Source organism: Strigops habroptila, chromosome 1 (assembly GCF_004027225.2).
Source record: "Strigops habroptila isolate Jane chromosome 1, bStrHab1.2.pri, whole genome shotgun sequence".
NCBI classification, from domain to species: Eukaryota; Metazoa; Chordata; class Aves; order Psittaciformes; family Psittacidae; genus Strigops; species Strigops habroptila.
The window spans coordinates 40,302,114-40,322,536 of NC_044277.2; the positions used below are offsets into that span (position 1 = coordinate 40,302,114).

Here is a 20,423-nt window from a genome sequence, read left to right on the forward strand (position 1 = left end):
AGAGTGGGGGTTGTTCAGCCTGGAGAAGAGAAGGCTCCAGGGAGACCTTATAGCAGCTTTCCAGTACCTAAAGGGGGTCTACAAGAAATCTGGAGAGGGACTTTTTACAAAGGCATGTAGTGACAGGACAAGGGGGAATGGCTTTAAACTGAAAGAGGGTAAATTTAGATGAGAAAAATTCTTCGCTATGAGAATGGCGACTCCAAAAAGTTGTGGCTGCCCCATCCTTGGAAGTATTCAAGGCCAGGTTGGATGAGGCTTTGAGCAACCTGGTCTAGTGGAAGGTGTCCCTGCCCCATGACATGGGGTTGGAACTAGATGATCTTTCTGATGACTAGATGACCCTTCCAACCCAAACCAGTCTGATTCTATGGTAAGTACAGCTTCATAAGTTTGACTGCAAGTTCCCAATGAACACTGCCTTACTGATGTGTCTAGTTTGTTTTGTAGAAGTTACTACCTACCATTGAATACTTTATGTAAACTAAAATTGTATTGGTAGTGCTTTGGGTATGTTTACTAGAAATTCAGCTGAGATAACCAGCAGTGGTATGTTAAGTGGTGGTGACTGCGAACTAGGCTGTGTCTTAAGTAGCAGTGTATTGAAGGGCTTCTTAACTCAGTCATGCAGCATTGTGCTACAGAAGGCAAGAGCACTTTGATTTGCTGTTTAAGTTTTTTGGTTTACTTTTGTGTGCTGACATGTTGAATAGTGTTTTCATTTTGGAAGGAGATGATGGAAACTGGTCCATAGGTATTGTTAACTTACCGTGGATTGGGTATTCTCCTGTGGTTCTGTGTAATGAAAAATCTCATAATTATTTGTTTAATAATGCAAATGCTGTAAGGGGAGAACACGTCTCCTGCTGAGTGCATTGAGGAAACAATTAAACTAATATCCTAAATTTTGCCTTGTTATTCCTATTGCTTTTTATCAGAGGAAGTCCCCATTTTCTGCTTTTCTGGAATTAAGCAAAGAGTATGCTTTAGAAAGGCTACAGTAAATGCCACTGAACTCTGCCTGTCTGGTTTTTCCCTTCTAGGGGTAATTTTTTTTTTTTCTTTCTGTTTCCCATATGTCCTTTTCCTACCTATATGTGTCATTTGGTTCATTTAAATAAATGTACAGGAAAAAACACAATTCAATGGAACTCCACTATGAACTCCAAACTTTAATTTAGTGGAATTGTAGTGAATCTTGTAATTTGAAATAAAGAAGTTGTTAGAATAACATACATAGTTATACATAGAATAACATACATAATCTACACATAGATTATGCAGATTCAACTTTCTTTCTAGTACTTCTTGTGATTACTGATTTTTGAGATACAATCAGAAATCAAATGTAATGCTTTGGGGATACTGTAAATGAACATGGTTTATTAGTGGATAGAGCTGTTGCTTTTCTTTCAGACAGTCTGAAATAGTGCTGTATCAGAACAGAATAGTTCCACCTTCCTTCTTTTCTCAGTTAAATATGTGTGTATCTGGAATAGAAACCTTACAAGATCTGCGAGATAATGGGACAATTTAATATGTACAAAATCAAGATGGCTGATACTGCCATCCTCTCAGGAGCAAATAGTGAAGGGGTTTTACATCTACCTACCAAGGGAAGAGAAGAATATGTGAGAATTGTTGTGCTTTATTTTGGAATTTAAATGCCCAGACTCTTCTTTCTCTTAAGTAAATAATTTAACTTTATAAACATCAACAGTATGAACTTAAAAATGCATTCAGCAGACTCTAGTAGTAAAATAACAATTCTTCAGCAAAAGATTTTCATAGGCAGCATGATTTCAACCATTAGCTTCCATAAACTTGAGATTGCCATACCAATTTCCATTAGTGCACCATATATGCATTAAATATACGAAGACAAGTGGACCGTACCTAAGCCAGGTATGTGTGAAGCTTTGTCTCATATAACCCAGATATTGACAGTACTGTTTTCACTTTGGTCACAGTGTGGATGGGGCAACTGGTTTGGTTTTCCAGAGAATTCTAACAATCCACTTATAAATAAAACGTAGTCTTCGTGCTCAGCTGGTATTTGTGCCTCAGACATAACGCTGCTAACAGTTTTGCTTCTGAATTGCATGCTGTATTTGAAGAAACAGAAATACTGCATTTTTTGAACAACATTTTCTCATCATTCTCTTCATTCTCTTTTGCAAAGACACACGGAATTTGATCAGAAACTGTAGTTAGCTGATTGTGTCAGAGCCTTGTGCGGGTTTAAATCATTCAGTCTGTAGTAAAACTTGCCTGAGTTATTTTCAGGTAAATATCTGATTAATTCTAAATTCCCTGTGGATTGATGTAGCCCAGAGTTCTGTTTGTTTTAAAATAAATACATTTAAGAAAAAATTCTATGCTTCAATGGATTTTTCAGATAAGGACTGAAGCAAGTCCTTATAAATAGCAGAGTTCATAAACCGTGGGTAGGAGTCTCTGTGCATTAAGGTATAAATTTGAAGCTGTGCATCATCGAAGGTATGTTGTGAGGGTTCCAGCATATTTCGATTAATAACTTCTCTTACTCTGGAGTCCAGACTGACCTGCATATTAAAACAGAAAGTCACTTAAATAACAGTGGTGAATAGTACATGTGGGGTTTTAGGTTTGTTTTACTGTTTGAAAAGGCAGTCTTGTTTATTTAAACTGAAAGAGGGTAGATTTAGATTAGAAATTAGGAAGAAGTTCTTCACTGTGAGGGTGGTGAGGCACTGGAACAGGGTGCCCTGAGCAGCTGTGGATGCCCCATCCCTGGCAGTGTTCAAGGCCTGGCTGGACAGGGCTTTGAGTAACCTGGTCTAGTGGAAGGTGTCCCTGCCCATGGCAGGGGGTTGGAACTAGATGAACTTTAAAATCCCTTTCAACCCAAACCATTCTGTGATTTCAGCTGGTGTCCTTCAAGAGCGTAAAAACTGATAAATATACTTGGGCAAAAAATGGCTGTGTTCAAATTTGGAAGTAGTAGTATCTTTAGTATGGATACAGAAATTTTCTCCCTGAGGCGACTTAACTCTGGACAAGGCTGGCTGTGATCCCATTATTACTGAAACCTGAGAGACTGGTGGACTATTTCCAGACCAACTTCCTGCTCTGTAATAGAGAGAATTTGTAATTTTGTGTGACAGTTCGTTTCCTTGGGAGTTAGTGCTGTTGTAAAGAGACTGAATTTGGAGTAAGCAGTATGACGCAGACGGAAACTGTAACCCTGTTTTAAGCTGTTGCTTAATCAAATTCCTGTTAAAAAGCAGGGTGAATTGCTGTGAACCACAGATATGGCTATATAATGATTCCATGCAACATATAAATAATGTTGTTTTTTTTTTTTTTTTTTCCCCTGCAAGACTGTAGTGTCAGTAGAAAGACATTAGTATTACCGGAATAGGCTGACTAGATTTAAACAGCATTTTTATAAATCTGTAAGTATAGCTTGCACCACAAACAATGAAGTTTGAGTTTTGCAATGATACTGGAAGATTTAAAGGTCCAGCCTACTTGGCAGGATTATATTCAAACTGAGGTGTCTTCAGAACTTGACATGTTTGCTAACAGCAATGTGATGGGTAGTTCTGAAAATTTTCAGGAAGTCAGCATGTTTGTTCTCTGCCATATTTTGTCAGTTGCTTTTTGAGCAATTTGTGCTTTGCAAATAACACTTTATTTGTGATTGCTGTGCTTTTCGGGAGATGCATGCACCCACTTTCTAGTGCAAATAATAAAGAAACTGATTTGTCCAACAAAATTTGATCAGGGATAAAGTGATGATCTGTATATTTGTGCCTCAAACTAAAGATTTCACACCAGCATGGCAGGGTAGCATAGGAAGAGCTTTTACAGCCAGTGAAAGTAGTTTTGACCATCTCACCTCAACAGTGGTCTGCCTTTCTCCCCTAAATCCCTACTTGATGACAGTGGAATGGAGGGAAAAGTTCTGCCTGAGTATTGTAGCTTTAAACACATGTTAGAACTAGCTATGCAAAGCAGCATCAAAGAATATATTGGGAAAAGTTAATATACCTCTTTTGGAGAAAGGATAGAAATATAATCTTCATAAATTAGTCTTGCTTTTTCTTCAATGACACTTTTGTTGGATTCTTGTTTCAGTTCCTCACAGGCCATCCAGAAAAGCATGTTCTCCTCGCTGAATTCTGTTCGTAGAAATTCACGAAAAGCATTTCTGCCAGCTGGAGTAAGCATCAACTTGTCAAATGATTGAGCCCAGGCATTTACTTCTTCAAGAGTAGGAGCAGGGCTTAAGGAGGAAGGAGAGGACAAGAGGAGGAATGAGAGGACAAGAAGAGAGAAATGAATGACTGTTACTCAAGCTGTTTGCAGCTACCATCACGATGGACCAAAATCACGAGGTTCATGGGGCTCCATTCCTCACTGGAACTACCAAGTGCAAACTCTAGTAAACATATTTATAAGATGCTTTTTCAAAGTGTGCTTATCGAAAACTCAGATGCAGATGATTGCTAGTGCTTTGATGCTGAAATTGCAGTTTACTGCTCAAAGTAATTGCAATGAAGAAGTCTCTCTGAAACAGCTAAGCATTTTTTCTACGCCTAATAGTCCTTGCTGGATCATTGTTAGAAATTGAATGAAAATATGTAGAAGCAATGATTCAAAATCCCATAAAAGGTACCCTCCTGTCTGTTACAGGTGCTCCTACCTGTTTGAGCAATTCTGAAGAGACAGTTGCCTGACTCTTGGGAGGATTTGAGCTCCTCTTTATTATTTTTGTAAGGCTGAGCACTGCCAGTTACCTTCATTACATAGCTGCTGGGTGGGAACAGGATCTATTTTAAAATTATTTCAGAAAAAAGGGGAGACTGTGTTCACAATGCTGGTTTTGATCTGCCGTGTTATGAAAGCGGGGATGCGGTTACATCCTCTGTATAAATGAGGTAAAAGTTTACAGATCAGAACCTTTGGTTCCTTAAGAGGTAAGAAACAGGTGACTGCAAATTCAGCATAAATGACTGGTAATTAATTTTAATTATTTAGTATGTTTTGTTGGCTTTGTTTCATTTTAGGTTGACAGAACACTTAGTAAAGAGCATACCTTTCCTCACAGTTTGGAATACCCTCTGCTTGCAGCTCATGAGATGTTCTCCTTGCTCTCTCTTCATCTTGATTTCTAACAGTAAGACTGCAAGGTAGCAAACAGAAATTCAGTCAACTTTATAGAGGAAAAGGCTGACTGTATATCAGATGCTTTTCCTATGATATTTAAAAGAAATTAGGTAGCAAAAGCTAACAGTAGCCACATTACCCATTTTTAGACTCTGACATTAATTTTACAGTTGTATAAACCTGGCAAACTTCAATGTAGCTGAATGATGTTCAATATTGTATCACATACATTTTCTATACAGGGATCCTAGATTCATAGAATATCTCAAGTAAGAAGGGGCCCATAAAGATAATCAAGTCCAAGTCCCTCTATATACACCCAAGTGTATATATACACACACACACAAATGTGTGTGTGTATATATATGGGATATATGTGTATGGATAAATGTACACACATGTACCATTTATCACATAGCAGATCTGTTCTCCATTGATGCATGTTATACTGTGTATGCCCAATGCAATTTTTTTACTTAAGTTAGGCCTGATGCACTGGTTTTATGTGAGTTAGATTTCAAGGTTCATATAATCATAGAGTGGTTTGGGTTGGAAGCAGCCTTAAAGCTCATCCAGTTCCAACCTCCCTGCCACGGACAGGGACAGCTTGCACTAGACCAGGTTGGTTGGTTTGGTTTTGGTGTTGTTTGTTCTTTTTAATTCTTGGCTATTTTTTGTATCTATAGGGCATGATGCAGGCCAAGGCTCTGGTTTAGAGTGGTGATACCATGGTACAAAAAAGCCAGAGTTCAGAAGCTGGAGTACAAGTTTTAAGCAAGCTAGACACTTCTGTATGTGATGTTGGAAGTGTAAGCATCATTTGGATTTCAGTGTAGATCTAGCCAGACTGTGTAGTAATTGATCGCAACTTTAAGAAAGTGTTAGTATATGCTTTAAAATGTGAGGCCTGAGGCATCAAGAGCAGATACATAATTGCTGAATACCGTTCTGAGTTTGTCTGACTGGAAATAAGTATTGGCTTGTTTATAGCATTGCAAAAATAATAAGGGTTTGCTGCAATCACTAGTGATCATCAAGAGGGAGTTTTTCATTTCCCATGGAAGGGTAGCTGTCAACTCCTGCTGCTTTCACCAGATGTTAGTTTAACTCCAGTTTTTAAGAATTCCTTTTGTAGTCGATGAGTCTTTCTCATTTGAGACATTGTGGATGCCCCATCCCTGGCAGTGTTCAAGGCCAGGTCAGACAGGGTCTTGAGCAACCTGGTCTAGTGGAAGGTGACCCTGTTCATGGCAATGGGGTTTGGAACTGGGTGATCTTTAAGGTTCTTCCCAAGCCAAACCATTCTATGGTTCTGTGATTTCAGTTCACCGTTTCAGAATAACATAAGATTTAAAAACTAAGTAGTAATGTTAGATCTCTATTCTTTTGGAATATATAGGATTCTGGCCTTCTTTTAATATGAAAAGTGGTATATTATGTACTCCTCACACCCAGATAAGAAGTGATATGCTTGTCAGTTATTTTTGGATTGAGGGGAACCGACAGATCCAACAGAAAAGATAACAGTCTTCATAGAATAATGCACGAAAGGGGGGGAAAAAAAGACAAAAGAAATAACAGCTTCTTTAAAATAACATGTCATTCCTCAGAAAATTACTCTCAGGCAGGCTCTTTCCCTAGAAATGTACAGGTAAAGAAAAAGAGACTAGTGCAATACTGCATCTTCTCAGAATCTGGAAGAGTAACAGGTTGGAAGCTTGAGTTGTGCCTGTAGGAATGAACACAAGCTCTGAGCATCCAGCTGAGAGACTCATTTCACCGATTCTTCACTCTGAATCTACTATTAAGAGTATGCTGAATATTGGATGTTCAGCAACTTAGCTGCATGACTCATGTAGACTGTTATTTTTATTCCTATTCATAATTTTTCTGTTCAAAGTGCTTGAGCTATTTTGAGGAAAGGCTCTATGAATAGGGAATATAAATAGCTTAATTACGGTTTGTTTTGCATTTCTTGCCACTAGAAAACAATCGTTCTCAAAAAAATCAAATTATTTTAGAGCTAAAACAAGCTGCTCTGTTTTGGAGCCTGTTCTGGTTTCCCAGGTGATTCTGAAATGCAAATAGGAATGTTAGGCATCATGAAATTCAGGTACTTTCACACACCCTATTGAGTAAATTGCTTTCTTTGAATTGTTTGAATAGCGAGGTGCACAGAAAATGAGCACCCTGGAAAATATCAGGTAAAATGGCAAAAAAGCACTTTATCAACAATTTAAAAGATAATATGCAAATTTTATGTACTCTGACTTAGTACATAAATGTGCCTTATTCTTCCCTTTTATGGAAAGATGTGTGTTTGTGTAATGCAGCTTTAGACTGAGCCCCTTCAGATTCCATTCTATGGAGCCATTAACCATTCTATAGCCGTTCTATATGATTCAATAAGATTGCACTGGACAGCTATGCAGATGACACTGGAATTTGTATTGGGATGCTTTAACATAATGCCATCCTGTGAGGTAGCAGACTCTGATCCTGTATAGGCACAGTACTTAATGTTTCCTTAAACTCTACCTTAGTTAACCTCTAAGCACCTGCTGAAAAACTTGGTGGGATCACAGCTAGAGTACTTGGCATCTTGCAAAAGAAGTCCAAGCAGCCTTTAGTCCTTACAAAATGTTAACTACTTGCATTAGGGAGGGCAGAATTGAGTATCTTGGCTTCTGATGAGCTGAGTACTAATAGAAAAGGAGTGATCTGCCTGCTCTTCCCTTGCCTTTAATGGTGTACTCCAAAGCACTTGTACCAGCTCCTGTTGGAAAATAATGGTGGAATAGGTACCCAGCCTGGGCTGTAAGGTTATTTCTGACTTCTTCCCTTCACCTCAGAGCCAGGTTTGCTTGCTTTGAAGTGTGTATGTAGTGGATAGTGCATTTGTAAGAAGCACTCAGCTTGCTCTCAGTGTTTTGGTTGAACTCCTACGGTTGTTTAAGACTTTTTTTTTTTTTTTTTATTTCAATGCAAGTTCTGGTCGTGCCCATTAATTAACATTTGGCCTTGAACCAGATACAGGACTTTGAGTAGGGGAAGCTTTTCTTTCGTTTCGAATGAAATCACTTGGATCTGGAGGAGCTGGTAAGAGAGAGAATGTGAACACATCATTAATTTAAGGAACTGAGTGATTTCTTTTCCTCTTGCTTTGATTCCTTGATAAATTTTCCTCCTTAACACTTGTAATGGGAGTTCTGAATTATGTTTTGCTTAACTCTTCATCTTCAGCAAATACCCACAATGTTTGAAGTCTCTGATCCTAAGAATTAACTTCACGTGAGTTGCAGGTGCCATGAGTTGGCAACAGTAATTAATGACAACAGATCCAGTTGCCTTTGAAACAAAAGAACAGTGTTGGGCACCTGGTTATTTGCTTTCTGACCTACAAATTCTGCCACCTTCTTCTAACTCCACTTAACAGTCTGTGCTACTTGTAAAGTCTCAGCCCGGAATCTAAAGCTGTGACATATTCTGGTGCTGCTTTCAGTTTTTAGTGGAAACCCTGGTGAAACTCAAGGCTGAGAAGAACCAGTCCTGCATGAAATGGACCTTCTGTTACACAACGGAAGTACAACAGAGATACTGTACAGCTTATTAAAAAAAAAACCAAAAACCAACTTATTTCAATGGCAGAGAAAAAAAAAGAGTAGAGTAGAAGGTTGTGCGTAGTACTAGAGCACAGTCATCTCTTAGTTCCAGACTTGCAGAATTACCCAGCTGGTTTGTTTGGCTTGTGTTGCCTATACACTGGCTATTGCCTCCCTCCTCTGCTGTTCTGTTCCCCAGAGGCTTGAATGAGAGGGGTTACCATGAGCAGCTGCAGCAGCAGCACCAACAAAAGCAGCAGGCATTGGACCCTCGATTTCCTGCGCTGAGTGGAGCCTGTGCAGCACCTGGGGTCTCCTGGGTCGTAGACATCTGCCGTTTGCGCATCTCCATCCGCTCTGATCCCATGGGCTGCAAGACAGCAAGACAAGGGGGAAGTAAGAAACATACCTCTTTTTTTCCTTTTATTTGCCTTAAAAGTCTTTACCAAGAAGTGCTGAAAGCCACAGCCCCAAAGGAATTGAAAAGCTAAATGCTTGATTTTTTTTTCCCCACAGAAGCTCTTGGGTGTTGAATGCTTTGGAAGATACACTCATTTTATTTAAGTGCTGTGACGGAACGCAAAGGGCTAATGAGTTCTGCACATAGGTGGGGATACAAAGAGAAGGGAGTTATGATGCAGAGAGCAAAAAATGGAAGCGAGGGGTCTCAAATAGCTGCAGCTCTTAGCACAGTGATATATAAGCCTAGGAGTTGAAGAGGGTTTTCTAAGGTTTTGACTTCAAGGCCAGTCCTAAAAAAATGGTGTGGAATAGAGGTAGTTAGAGTCTTTTTTTTTTCCTTTGTCTCTCTCTTTCTCTTGATTAGCCAATGCATAGGCTTAGTGATGCTTGAGTCAGACTCCTGAGCTCTCCTGAAAATCTGGACTTTGGTGAGATGTCTCAAACCTGCTGGATGCCCTCTAGCAAAGGGGAAGGGCCAGTGCTTATCTGTCCATTATTGGTCTGACTGCCACAGTTTCTTTAATGTGTGTTTCTCTCTAGGAGTCATCAATTGCTTCTGTAAGATGAGGAATTACTAATGGAGAAAGCACATGACTGGATGTAACCAAAAACATGCAGGTTTTTTGTTACCTCCCCAGCTGAAGACAGCATAAAACAATTTTTGTTAGAAGCACTGGTCGTGGTTTTTGCACTGTTCTAGAACACCTTTTTGGAGCCTGAATTCTGCAGACTGTGCAGACTGTGCAGAGAAGGGGTGTTAATGACAAGTCCCCTTGAAGTCCCTGTCCCTTTCTAACCTCTCTCTGTATGAGCTTCAAACCTGCTCCACAGCACTTAATGATGCTCTCCCTATTATGCTGAGTGTTGTGCCACATCTAAGTGACAGATGTCTTTTATAGATGAAATGCCAGCTTGTACAAAGAGTGTCTTCCTTTTGATTGTATCTGATTTTTGGATACGTAACTAGTCATCCTCCTCTGTCATGGATCCCAGTGTGTGTACGTTTTTTTCAGGTTGCTAAACCTTCTTTTGAGGTCATGAAAACTGTGGGGGAATTAAAATTAGTTGCTACTGATTTTGAGTTCTTTTAACATTGATAATTGAATACAAGAAATGAAAGTTCATAATCTGATGAACTGAACACTGGAGGGTTAAAAGTTGTCTTCCTTTCTGAAATGCTCAGCCAGGTTTAGGAAATACTACTGTTGTAAGTTGAGAGAGAATGCACAGACATTGCCACAGACTCCAAAGAAGTGTCAGGAGAAGAAAGGAGATTATTTCATCAGAGTGCAGCATTACATTTTGCTGGATTTTTGTTTTATGCTGAATTTGTTTCTTATAGAGCTTAATACTTTTTATTTTTGTGAGAACCACCCACTCTCCCAAGAGGAAATGCATGACATGCTGAGAAGAAGATGCACCTGTTTTGCAGGGGGAATGAAATATAAGAACAACAATACAGATAGAAATGATAACCCATTTTGTAACCCTGTTCACCTAATATAACAAGCAATTCCTAAATGCTCAGAAATAGAAAACTAGAACAAGAACCCAGCTTCTAAAACCCCAACAATCTTTCTTGTTTGAAAACGTGGAACAATAAATGCAAAATGCAGAATATATTTGTAAATTCATATTTCTTTCCTTCAGAGTTTCAGATTCACAGGAATAGAATGAAGCCCTAAGTACCAATTTCCTTCCAGATACCTACACTTTTTAAAATAGAGGATCTTTGTATTTCGATTAGAAAATGACAGCATATAAAGCATTATTGGAACGATAATATATCTAAATATTTCAGGCTGCTTTGGACAGTAAACACATTACTGATTAGAAAAGCATAGCTTAGATTCAGATAATGTGCAGTTTATATAGCCTAATACAGCTACTCTTACTTCTGAGATGTTTTATGTGGATAGTTCACACATTCATATCTGTAATCCCTATTAGAATTGAACTGACGATGGTCTGAATTAGAAAAGCCAGTTCCTATTGTTTGCTTTTTTTTGTAAGAAGAAAGGTAAAGGATGGCAGAAGTAGAAAGAATACACTCTTCTTCCCTACCTCATCCTACTGCGACTTAATTCAAGAGATCTTCTGGATCCATTGTTACCATTTCAGGTTCTTCAGAATTGCTCTTTGACATCTTTAATGAAAGGGAAGAGTATGGAAGTAGCCGTATGGCAAAAACTGTCCAGCAGCATCGTGTCTTTGTTTCACTTCTGAATCATATACCTTACTTGGAAGTTTTCTGGTGCTATGGGTTTTTATGAATGTTCATCATTGCATGATTTCTCACACAGTTTGCAGAAGTGAAGGATTGAACAACACAAAAACTCAAGACACACTTTTTCAGATTAAATGATGCATTTTCATTTTTGTCAGATGTATACCAACTTATTGAATAAGCAACTAGGTTTTGGTCATTTACGTGATGAAGTTTCTCTTTGAAAGATATTTTTAGATGCTTTCGTAACAGCTGTATTAGAGTAATGGGAAATAAGAGAAATGGCTAGAATGTATCCATTGGCTTAAAGACAACTCAAGCTTTTGAATTACAGAGCTGTTCAGTGATTATCGTGCATGTATTTCCTGTGGCAGTTGACAGTCATATTGTACATTTGATAGAGGTTTGGAGTGGATCACAAACTAACCCGGATGTGACTTTCTGTGGTGTATTAGCAGGAATACTGTGGTAAGATACAGGAAATAATTTATTTGTCTGTGCAAGTACTATGGGTGTATGCCAAGAAAGATAGAGCGTCTTTTCTATCTAATAAGATGTTTAGAAAGTATGATTTATTCAGGAAAACCGTAGGAGTTTTGGTTGTTAATCTAGAAAGGGGAACTGAGAAGCATATTGATCATCTGATCAGTAAAAGGTTATGGTGTTCTACTCTCTGTTTCTTTCAGAAAGAAATAATGAGTTAGCTTGGGCTAAGTAAAATCTAGACTTGATTTTTATAGACAGCAAGATAGAGAGCTGAGCACTGGTGCAGGTTATTACAAAGTTGTAGAAACTTTGTAGAAAAAAAAAAAATAGTAACACCACTATTTGGTGGATAGTATTTAGACCCATAAGACAAAAACATATTGGGCTGTAATGAGTAAGTGATCCACCCCAGCATCATTTTTCTAACTTAACTCTTCCCTGCTTTTTTTTTTTCCCCCCCAAGTACATCATTCTATCTAACCTTTCTACCTGGACCAGCTCCCTTTGGCTACATGGGAGTGATTAATCTGCGGAAAAGGATGTCTTACACTAGAAGCCTGGGTTTTTGTGGTTCGCCCTCTAACCAGAATTGCAAAATAAAGGGAAAATGTTCGTGTTTGCAGCACAATTTGTTTCAAGTGTATATCCCAATCGTGATTGTACTGAGACCGTGCACTGTCAGACATGAGGCCTGAGCACACAGTAAGACATGGGCTCTGCCTAAAGGATATGTCATAATTTCACTTGTATATTAATGGATATATACTGGCTTTCTAAATTTCTTTGCTTTTTACAAAAGAGATGTAATTAAGAAAAAAAAAAAGGTAAACCAGGGAAACCCAAACCCTAGAACTTTGTAGGGTTTTTACAACAACAACAATAGCTGTGCAGGGTGGTATAAGAAGTTTACCATGAGCTCCCTATCATCTGCTGCTTTTGCTCTCCCATCAGCTGCTCCTTGGCTGGAATAGAAGCAAAGGCACAGACACTGAGTTTGTGCAAGTCATCTAAGGATTATTTTTCAAAGAAAAGTACCTTTAAAAAGTATTAAGGCTGTCTGAATATGACTGTACACAGGGCAGTATAATGATCTGCGAAGGTGTATGGAAAAAAGCCATAAAGATGAGATCTTGCAGTAAGCTAATGACAGAGCCACTAATGGGATGCAAACAGAAAAGCCTTGGTTTATGTATGTAGTTGTTTTCCTGCTACCTCTACTATATACAGAATTTCACTATGGGTTGTCTTAAGTTCTCCATCAGGCTTTGCTTCTTGCTGCAGCCACCATAGCTGCGTAATGAGCCTTTCCAGACAACTGCTCCAATTACTGTTTTGGGTTGTGCCGTGTGCAGGAGTGGACAGTAGATTTATCAACATCTCCAGTGAATATTATTAGTAGGAATTTACAAAATTCCATGCTTCTTTATAGCACAGCCCACATTGGCAACAATTTAAACACATGCTTGGCTAACTTGTGGGTCTGTGGAATGGAGGTGGCTGTTTTTTTGCCCTCAGTAGACTTCAGGTGCTCAAGTGCAAAAAGGAGAGGATTTAGTTTTTTAGACCTTCAAGTAAAAAGATCTTCTGTTCATATAAGTTATGGTTGTTAATTTGGGACATCAGATAGTCTGACTGGGTCATGTACTGTGTAAAACCAGTTAGTAAACCTAGTGCCTGTGTTCTTTGCATCAATGATGAGACTAACAGTATGTATTAGTTGAAGAATTATTCACCTGTGGCTCCTACTGCTATAGTACATGGTACCAGTGATTAGCAACCTCTTCAAGTTTATTATTGCACATTATTAGTCCAAAGAGCCTCAACAAACTGTAACCAAAACCAGTGGAAGTGTGACTGCTAATTTTGCAAGAGGACTTTCCTTATTTGCTAGACTAATATTGCAGGTGATCAGGTTGTTTTAATAGTGAAAAAATCTGAATCATCAACAGCATTTTGATCTAATGGCTTACCTTGAAGTTGTAAAGGAAATGATAGTTGTTGATACCTACATTTAGCTACACAAGTGGTGGAGTGGGGAAGAAGGATAAGAGGCATGTGGGTATTGCTCCCCTGCACCTCCTGTATGTATGTCATTAAGTGCCATAAGAGGTGGCCTAAACCTGACCCCACAACCTGACTGTGATACTCAAATAATGATCCCTGTTTTCTTAAATCAGTAGTATGATGTTGCAGAGAAGTGCAGGTACAGAGCTGGGCAGGGAAAACAGTAGTAGCAATCAGTTGGAAGACTTTGGAGCTTAAGGAGCTCTGAGAGCTGAAGTGTGTGTAAAAGCAAGTGCATTAAAGAGTGAGGGATAGTTCAGATCTATTATCTGGCTGTAGAACAAAAGGGTGCATCCCTGAGGAGAACAAGGTGTACAGCCATCCTCCTACACCTGGCCCTGTTGGGTAGATCACTTAAGTCTGACAGGAGACTGGTTTTCAGTCAATATGGCATTGAAGTGAGAAAGAACCTGCAATTGAACTGGGCAGATTTCTCTTCATAGAGAAATTACATAATGCAGTTAGAAAAAATAAATAAACTTGGCACATTTTCTGTAAACATCAGTGCAACTGTTCTTCCATCAGCCAAAATATTCTGTTCCTTATTACCAGGTGTGCACTTTGAAAATGGCAATTGGTAAATACAGCCTGTTGTCACACCAGCCCCCCCAGGACAGTTGCTTATTTGGTCTGAATAACTCTGACATGAAATGATGACACTCTGAAATAAAACCAAGATGGAGGTGTTCTTTCCAAGGTTTTAGTTTGCATGGCATGCAATTAGTATCTGGTTTTAAATGGACTTGTTACTGGCTAATGTCAAGCATTTTCTGTTTCATTTCCCAGGACAATCAAATATAAGTATGTCCATCAGCAAAGAGGATGTTTTCTTTGGGACATCAAGATCTTGTCATGATGAGAGAAAATTCTTATACATGCAATTTTAAAGTATTAATCCTGATTACATGTAATGTGTCAAATTTTCAATTGCTGAAAAACTACATCACTTCACTATGGCCAGTGAAGACAATGGGATTTATACCAGTTGAGGATCTGACCCGGTACTTGTATTTATGCTGTAGAGAAAAGTGACTTCATATCTTGGGTTGGACTTAGTACCAGGTGGTGCTATGCAGAGGTGTTATGAGTTGTCTGAAACGCCTTTCTTCAAAATTTGTTTGAATGTTTTGTTTAAAGATCCTCCTTCTGCTTCCTGAATGCATTTACACAGATGGTTGCAAACAGGGAGAGTTTTCTCTTACCACTGAAAGTGACCTTTTCCACTTAACTAAGAAAATGCAGAGGGTGAATGTGTATTGGTGCGTTCTCTATTTCCACTCTGATTGAAGAGTTTTGTATTTATTCTTTGAGAGAACTCTTACTGTTTTGAGTATAAAGTAAATTTAGAGATGGATGGTTTTAGTTTTTCCACCGTAGTTTAAGTATGTTCAGACTTCTAGATAGATTTCTTTAAATAGTTAAAGATTCAGACCTATGGGATTCTGTTCTCCTCCTGTTTTCATTGAGGTCCTTTTAAATTCAGGAAGACCAACATCTCGCAGGTTCAAGCTCAAATTACTTCTCTGGTTTTGGGGTTTTTCTTAAGTCACTTGGATAGCCACACTGTGCGTTAGTGCTTTCCCTCTTTAAGACTGAGGTAAGGTTATATTGCTGCTTCAAGCTAAGAGAGGAAGATCCAGGACATCTCACTCCTATGTCCCAGTGGAGGGATTCATCAACCTACTTTGTGACAGGTTTATCCCTGAATATACCCATATTTCAAAAACCTCAGATGTTTCCTGGTCTCTTGTTCTTGTTTAATTCCCTATTACCTTAAACTCCCTTACTAGGTTGCTGTACTACAAGACAGATCCATACCCTAAAATTTGCCTTGCTGAAGAAGAACAAGCCAGTCAGAAATGGCTTTTCTTTCTCTAGGTTATCTCCCTCACACCAAAATGGAAATGTCACTGCTCTTAACTCCCTGTGCCTCCTTTATCTTCTCAGATTTCCAGACCTCTCAGAAGGTGCTATGAGAATGAACAAATTGTGTGAGAACCCTCTGTGCTGGATGCTCTCTGTGCTTTGAGAACTGGGGTCTGCCTTCTCTGTCCCCACCATCTGGAGCAGCTACGTGCCTTGTTTGAAAATGGGTTGGAGAAGAAAACATGGGATAAAAAAACTGGAGATGGACGCTATCTTGTACATGTTTTCTTAACAGTCTGTATATATATCTTATGAAAAGCAGGGAAGAAGAAGAAGGAGCCAGGCTCTTCTCACTGGTGCCCAATGAAAGGGTAAGAGACAATGGGCACAAATTGAAATACAGGAAATTCCATTTAAACATTAAAAAATATAAATCACTGTGAGGATGATCAAACACTGCCACAGGTTGCCCAGAGAGGTTATAGAGTCTCCACCCTTGGAAATACTCAAAACCTGACTGAACATGGCCCTGAGCATCCTGCTGTACTTGACCTTGCTTGTGCAATGGGGTTGGCCTAGATGATCTCCAGAGGTCCCTTCCAGCCTCAACCATTCTGTGATTCTGTGAATCACTTTTAGACTACTGATGGAATGAGGTGAGATACCTTTAACCAAAGGACTTCAACCTCTACCATCTCCAACATTGTTTAACCTCAGCCTGGGTACAGTTTTAGCCAATTGTTGAATATAACATGAAATGTATTTGAATCCAATTATATCAGTTTGATTGTACAAAGTAATGTCAGCACTATCAAAGACACCTATGTATGCTTGGTGAGGGTTTGGGTAGCCATAATTTAATAGAAAAAAATATGACTTTCTGGTTCATATGGATAGGGAAAGACTAAAAGGTGCTATTCTGCTGGTTCTTGGGTAGTCAATGGGATCTGATTTTACTAATATCAAGTCGCTGTGGATAATCAAATTCCTGAACAGGACAGTCAGTCAGTGTCCAGATGGCAACAGGAGCTTCTGTTGCAGAGGTCCTTGTAGTAGTGATGTTGGCTGGACCAGATGAGACTCTCTGAATCGTGCACAGTTCTTACATCTAGCTGGTCCATGCTCCTTGGGGCCACTCCAGCACACGCATGATCCATCCCTCATGATTATCTTGAGGTACACACAAACATCTACGTACCTAAACTGTGTACAAGAGACTGTCCTAAGTGATCATTCCTGCATCTGCAGGAAGTTTCTTCTCACAACTTATGAGTCACTGGTTACTTACAAGTTTACTTTGACCACCTGCAATCTATGTAGAGTTGGATCAATTTTGCAGCCTTGGAGTCTCTGGAAGGGCCACATTCTCCACTCTGGATGTTAATCAGCACATTGAAACATAAACTTGTTGAGACACAGTTGGTCCTGCCTAGAGGAATCCACAAAACTCTCCAAATCCCGCATGGAGAGCACCAATTAGTCAAATACTTAGTTGAGAAAGGGGAGTAGGAGTTGAGTTGATCAGCTCATCTCTGGTTGGTTCACTGTTTCAAGTCCATCTAATGTAGCATCTATAAAAATGCCTGGTGCAGAGTTTCTGGGTCTCTCGGGAAGAGAGAGGTCCTTCTCTATATAATGATAACAACAAATTTAGTCCATTATAAAGATGTCCCTAAAAAGCAATAAACCAAAAATAGAGGAAAAATAATGACACATGTTCTTGCTTCTTATCCAGCTATTAGCATCTATGATTCAGATACAAAGTACAAGCTCTTATTACTGAATGCTAATATGTAATTAAAAAAACCCAGAAATCCAGGGATTTAAGCAAGCATCCGAAAAAGCTACTTTTGACAATAGGGGAAAAACTATGGTAGGCCTTAAGAGTAATGTTGATGTACTGGAATACGTATGTCTGTTGTACCTTTTCCACTCCAAGGCATGCCTGTCTGACATTCAGATTATGAGGCAGTTCTGTATGTAACCTGATAAATGCAAAGGAGTGTGAAGGTCAGGAATAGAAACTGTTTCCCTGGTTAAAAGAGCTTCAGATGATATTTGACTTAGTTGTAACATTTATAGTATTTGCTAATTTCTCAGTAGAAAGGTGGGCTATCAAGCAAATGACCTTCCCAAAGGAGGAATGTTTAAAATCTAAGCCACAAATGTCAAATTTAAAACCAAAACAAAACTCCAACCAAACAAAAAAAACCCAGACAAAAGATACACGGAAGATTGTGGACAATGGATTTTATACTTTTATCCTCTTTTTATGCTAAAGCACAATGACATTTTCTCAGCTCAAAGTGCAGAGATTCTATTAAACATAATTCCTTAGGCATAATGTTTCCTCCTTGCATGCATTACACTCAGGCAGGTGGACAAGCCTTAACTTGTCCTCAGGGCTGATCTGCACAGCCCCAGCATGGAGCTTTCATAGGAACTACACAGCCCGTGAAGCCCTGTGGTAGTGAGGGCCTAGATGGGGATCATCACAGCCCAGCTACTTTTCAGTCAATAGCTGGGGCCTGATCCAAACTCCATGAAAGTATGAAACCCACCTATTGGTTTTAGTGAGCATTAGGTGAGGGTACAGAACTCTGGCCATTGCTGCTGTCTCTTCAGATCCCCCCAATAATGACAACCAGTGAGCTGGAAAAAAGAGGTTCTGTCTTTATCTGCTAATGTCATAAGAGGCTTGAAACTGGGGGTAAGCTCTCAGTAAGTCTCTGAATCTGTATTTTGTTAATTTAGAAATATTTGGGGCTGCTGCAGCGTACTCCCACTGAAGCCTGTGGCAGTTTATTGTCAACTGAAATATGAACAGGAAGCTTGATGCTCGTGCTTCTTCCTCTTCATTGACAAATCTGACACGCAGGCTTTCTGCATCAAGCAGTGCACTATTTTAGATAGAGAAGAATTATAATAGATGTTAATGATCTCACCCACACATATGCATAGGCTTTAGGCATAGTTATCGGATTGCCCACTTACGGAGTTAAAAGCAAGAGCTCTTTGAAAGTATTTTTTTGGCATCTCATAGTGGGGTGACTGAAATGGTTGAGAGTTTGTGAATGCAAGACAGAGGTTAGCAGAGAGGAGACTGGCAGCCACACAGAATCCAGCAGCTTCTCATGTCCCTGCTGCACCCAAGTCTGTCAAAGGCTTAAGTGGATAAAATTGCATAGATAAATTCTATGAGCTTAAATAACAATTCTGGGATGCTTTTATGTAAAATGTCCAGAAATCAAGTGCCTTTACCTGGTTTATTTAATTTATTTTTCCAGAGGAGCCGTAGCTGGAAGGAGCTGTGTTCATTTATCCAGATTAAAGCATTGCTTTTACATTTCAAAAGGAATGGCTGAAAGCATCTTCCACCCACATAGTAACTGGTAATGGTACCTTGATCATGTCACCTGTAACCGAGGTCTTTTTCTACCAAGGGCTTAGATATTTTCTACTCCTTTTTCTCTGGTATTCAGTGCTGCACATTTGGCCAACAGATCAGCCCACTGTCTACAGAAAACTTCCTACACTGAAGTATTTTTCTGAGTAAAATCTGACTTTCTTGTTAAGAAATGTAGTTACTTGGGGTTTCAGGGTTTTTTGTTTTTTTTTTTTTTTTAGAGGTATGCACTATATCTTCTCTGGTAGTATTGCGAAGTATTTCTTTGGATTTTATCACAAGAGACTTTATTGAAGATGTTCCTCTAACATGTAATTAGCAGGGTCACTCTCTGTCATTATTTCTCCAGTAATATGGGAAAAGCATGAGAAGTTTTTCACCAGCTGCATAGAAAAAGCAACAAAAGCAACCTGTTGCTCTGGTCCAGCCAGTTGCTCTGGTCCACTGCGATAGCAGAGCAGAATGAATACAAGCACGGATGTAACTTCGTTCCATGCTGAGTCCCTTCACAAACCAGGTCGTGAACTGCAGCTAAGTTACGTCAGTGTCAAGTCCTCCTCTGCACAGCCCAGGCTGTTGGCATCCCTTGCCTTGTCTTCCGTGGCAGCTGGAGTCAGTCTCAGAGGATGTATGTCAGTTCACACTGGCTGATCAGCTCTCTTGGAAGCAAAAACAAACCAAAAAAAACCCTGGCTTCTCCAATGCTGGGAGTTTTACTGCTGCTTCAGCCCTGCTTTGGCTGCCTTTAACGTTAGAGGAGGTATTTGCTTCCAGTTATTTTTATGCAGCTTGTTTTAAAAAAAAACATTCATTCATCCTAATATTTTACAAACCTCTTCACTATGCAAACAGTGAAACTGGTGCACGGAGCAGATTGCTCTGCTCACTCCCATCATCTCCTCCTGAGCGCTTGGTTGCATTGTGCTTAATTATGAATGGTCTCCAAAAAGCCCATTTTACTGTACTATGAAGTGACTCATATCACACAGAAGCTCTGACAACTCGCACTGGGTATGGGAGTCACATGGCACCACATTAGTTGGTGACTCATTTCATGTTGTACTCGGTGCCGAGATCTGACTCACATCGAACTGTGTGAGGAGCTGACTGACATTGTACTGGGCTGAAAGCTGGTCTGAATCGGGATGACTCACCC

The 20,423-nt window shown here is 39.4% G+C and overlaps 1 protein-coding gene across 4 annotated transcripts in view; it reads right to left on the bottom strand.

Annotated features, from left to right (window-relative positions):
- The window catches only part of RGS20 (regulator of G protein signaling 20), a 41,829-nt gene continuing 21,406 nt past the window's right edge, over positions 1-20,423 (bottom strand). For 3 of the 4 annotated variants that reach the window (XM_030479034.1, XM_030479052.1, XM_030479061.1), the window contains exons 2-5: positions 8,978-9,126; positions 5,084-5,170; positions 4,036-4,270; positions 1-2,564 (exon numbers count right to left, since the gene is read on the bottom strand). In XM_030479034.1, coding sequence (XP_030334894.1) covers positions 2,376-2,564; positions 4,036-4,270; positions 5,084-5,170; positions 8,978-9,126 — 660 coding nt within the window. In that variant the 3' untranslated portion in view covers positions 1-2,375. The remainder of the gene's footprint in view (positions 2,565-4,035; positions 4,271-5,083; positions 5,171-8,977; positions 9,127-20,423) is intronic. The other variant, XM_030479043.1, reaches the window with a different exon arrangement.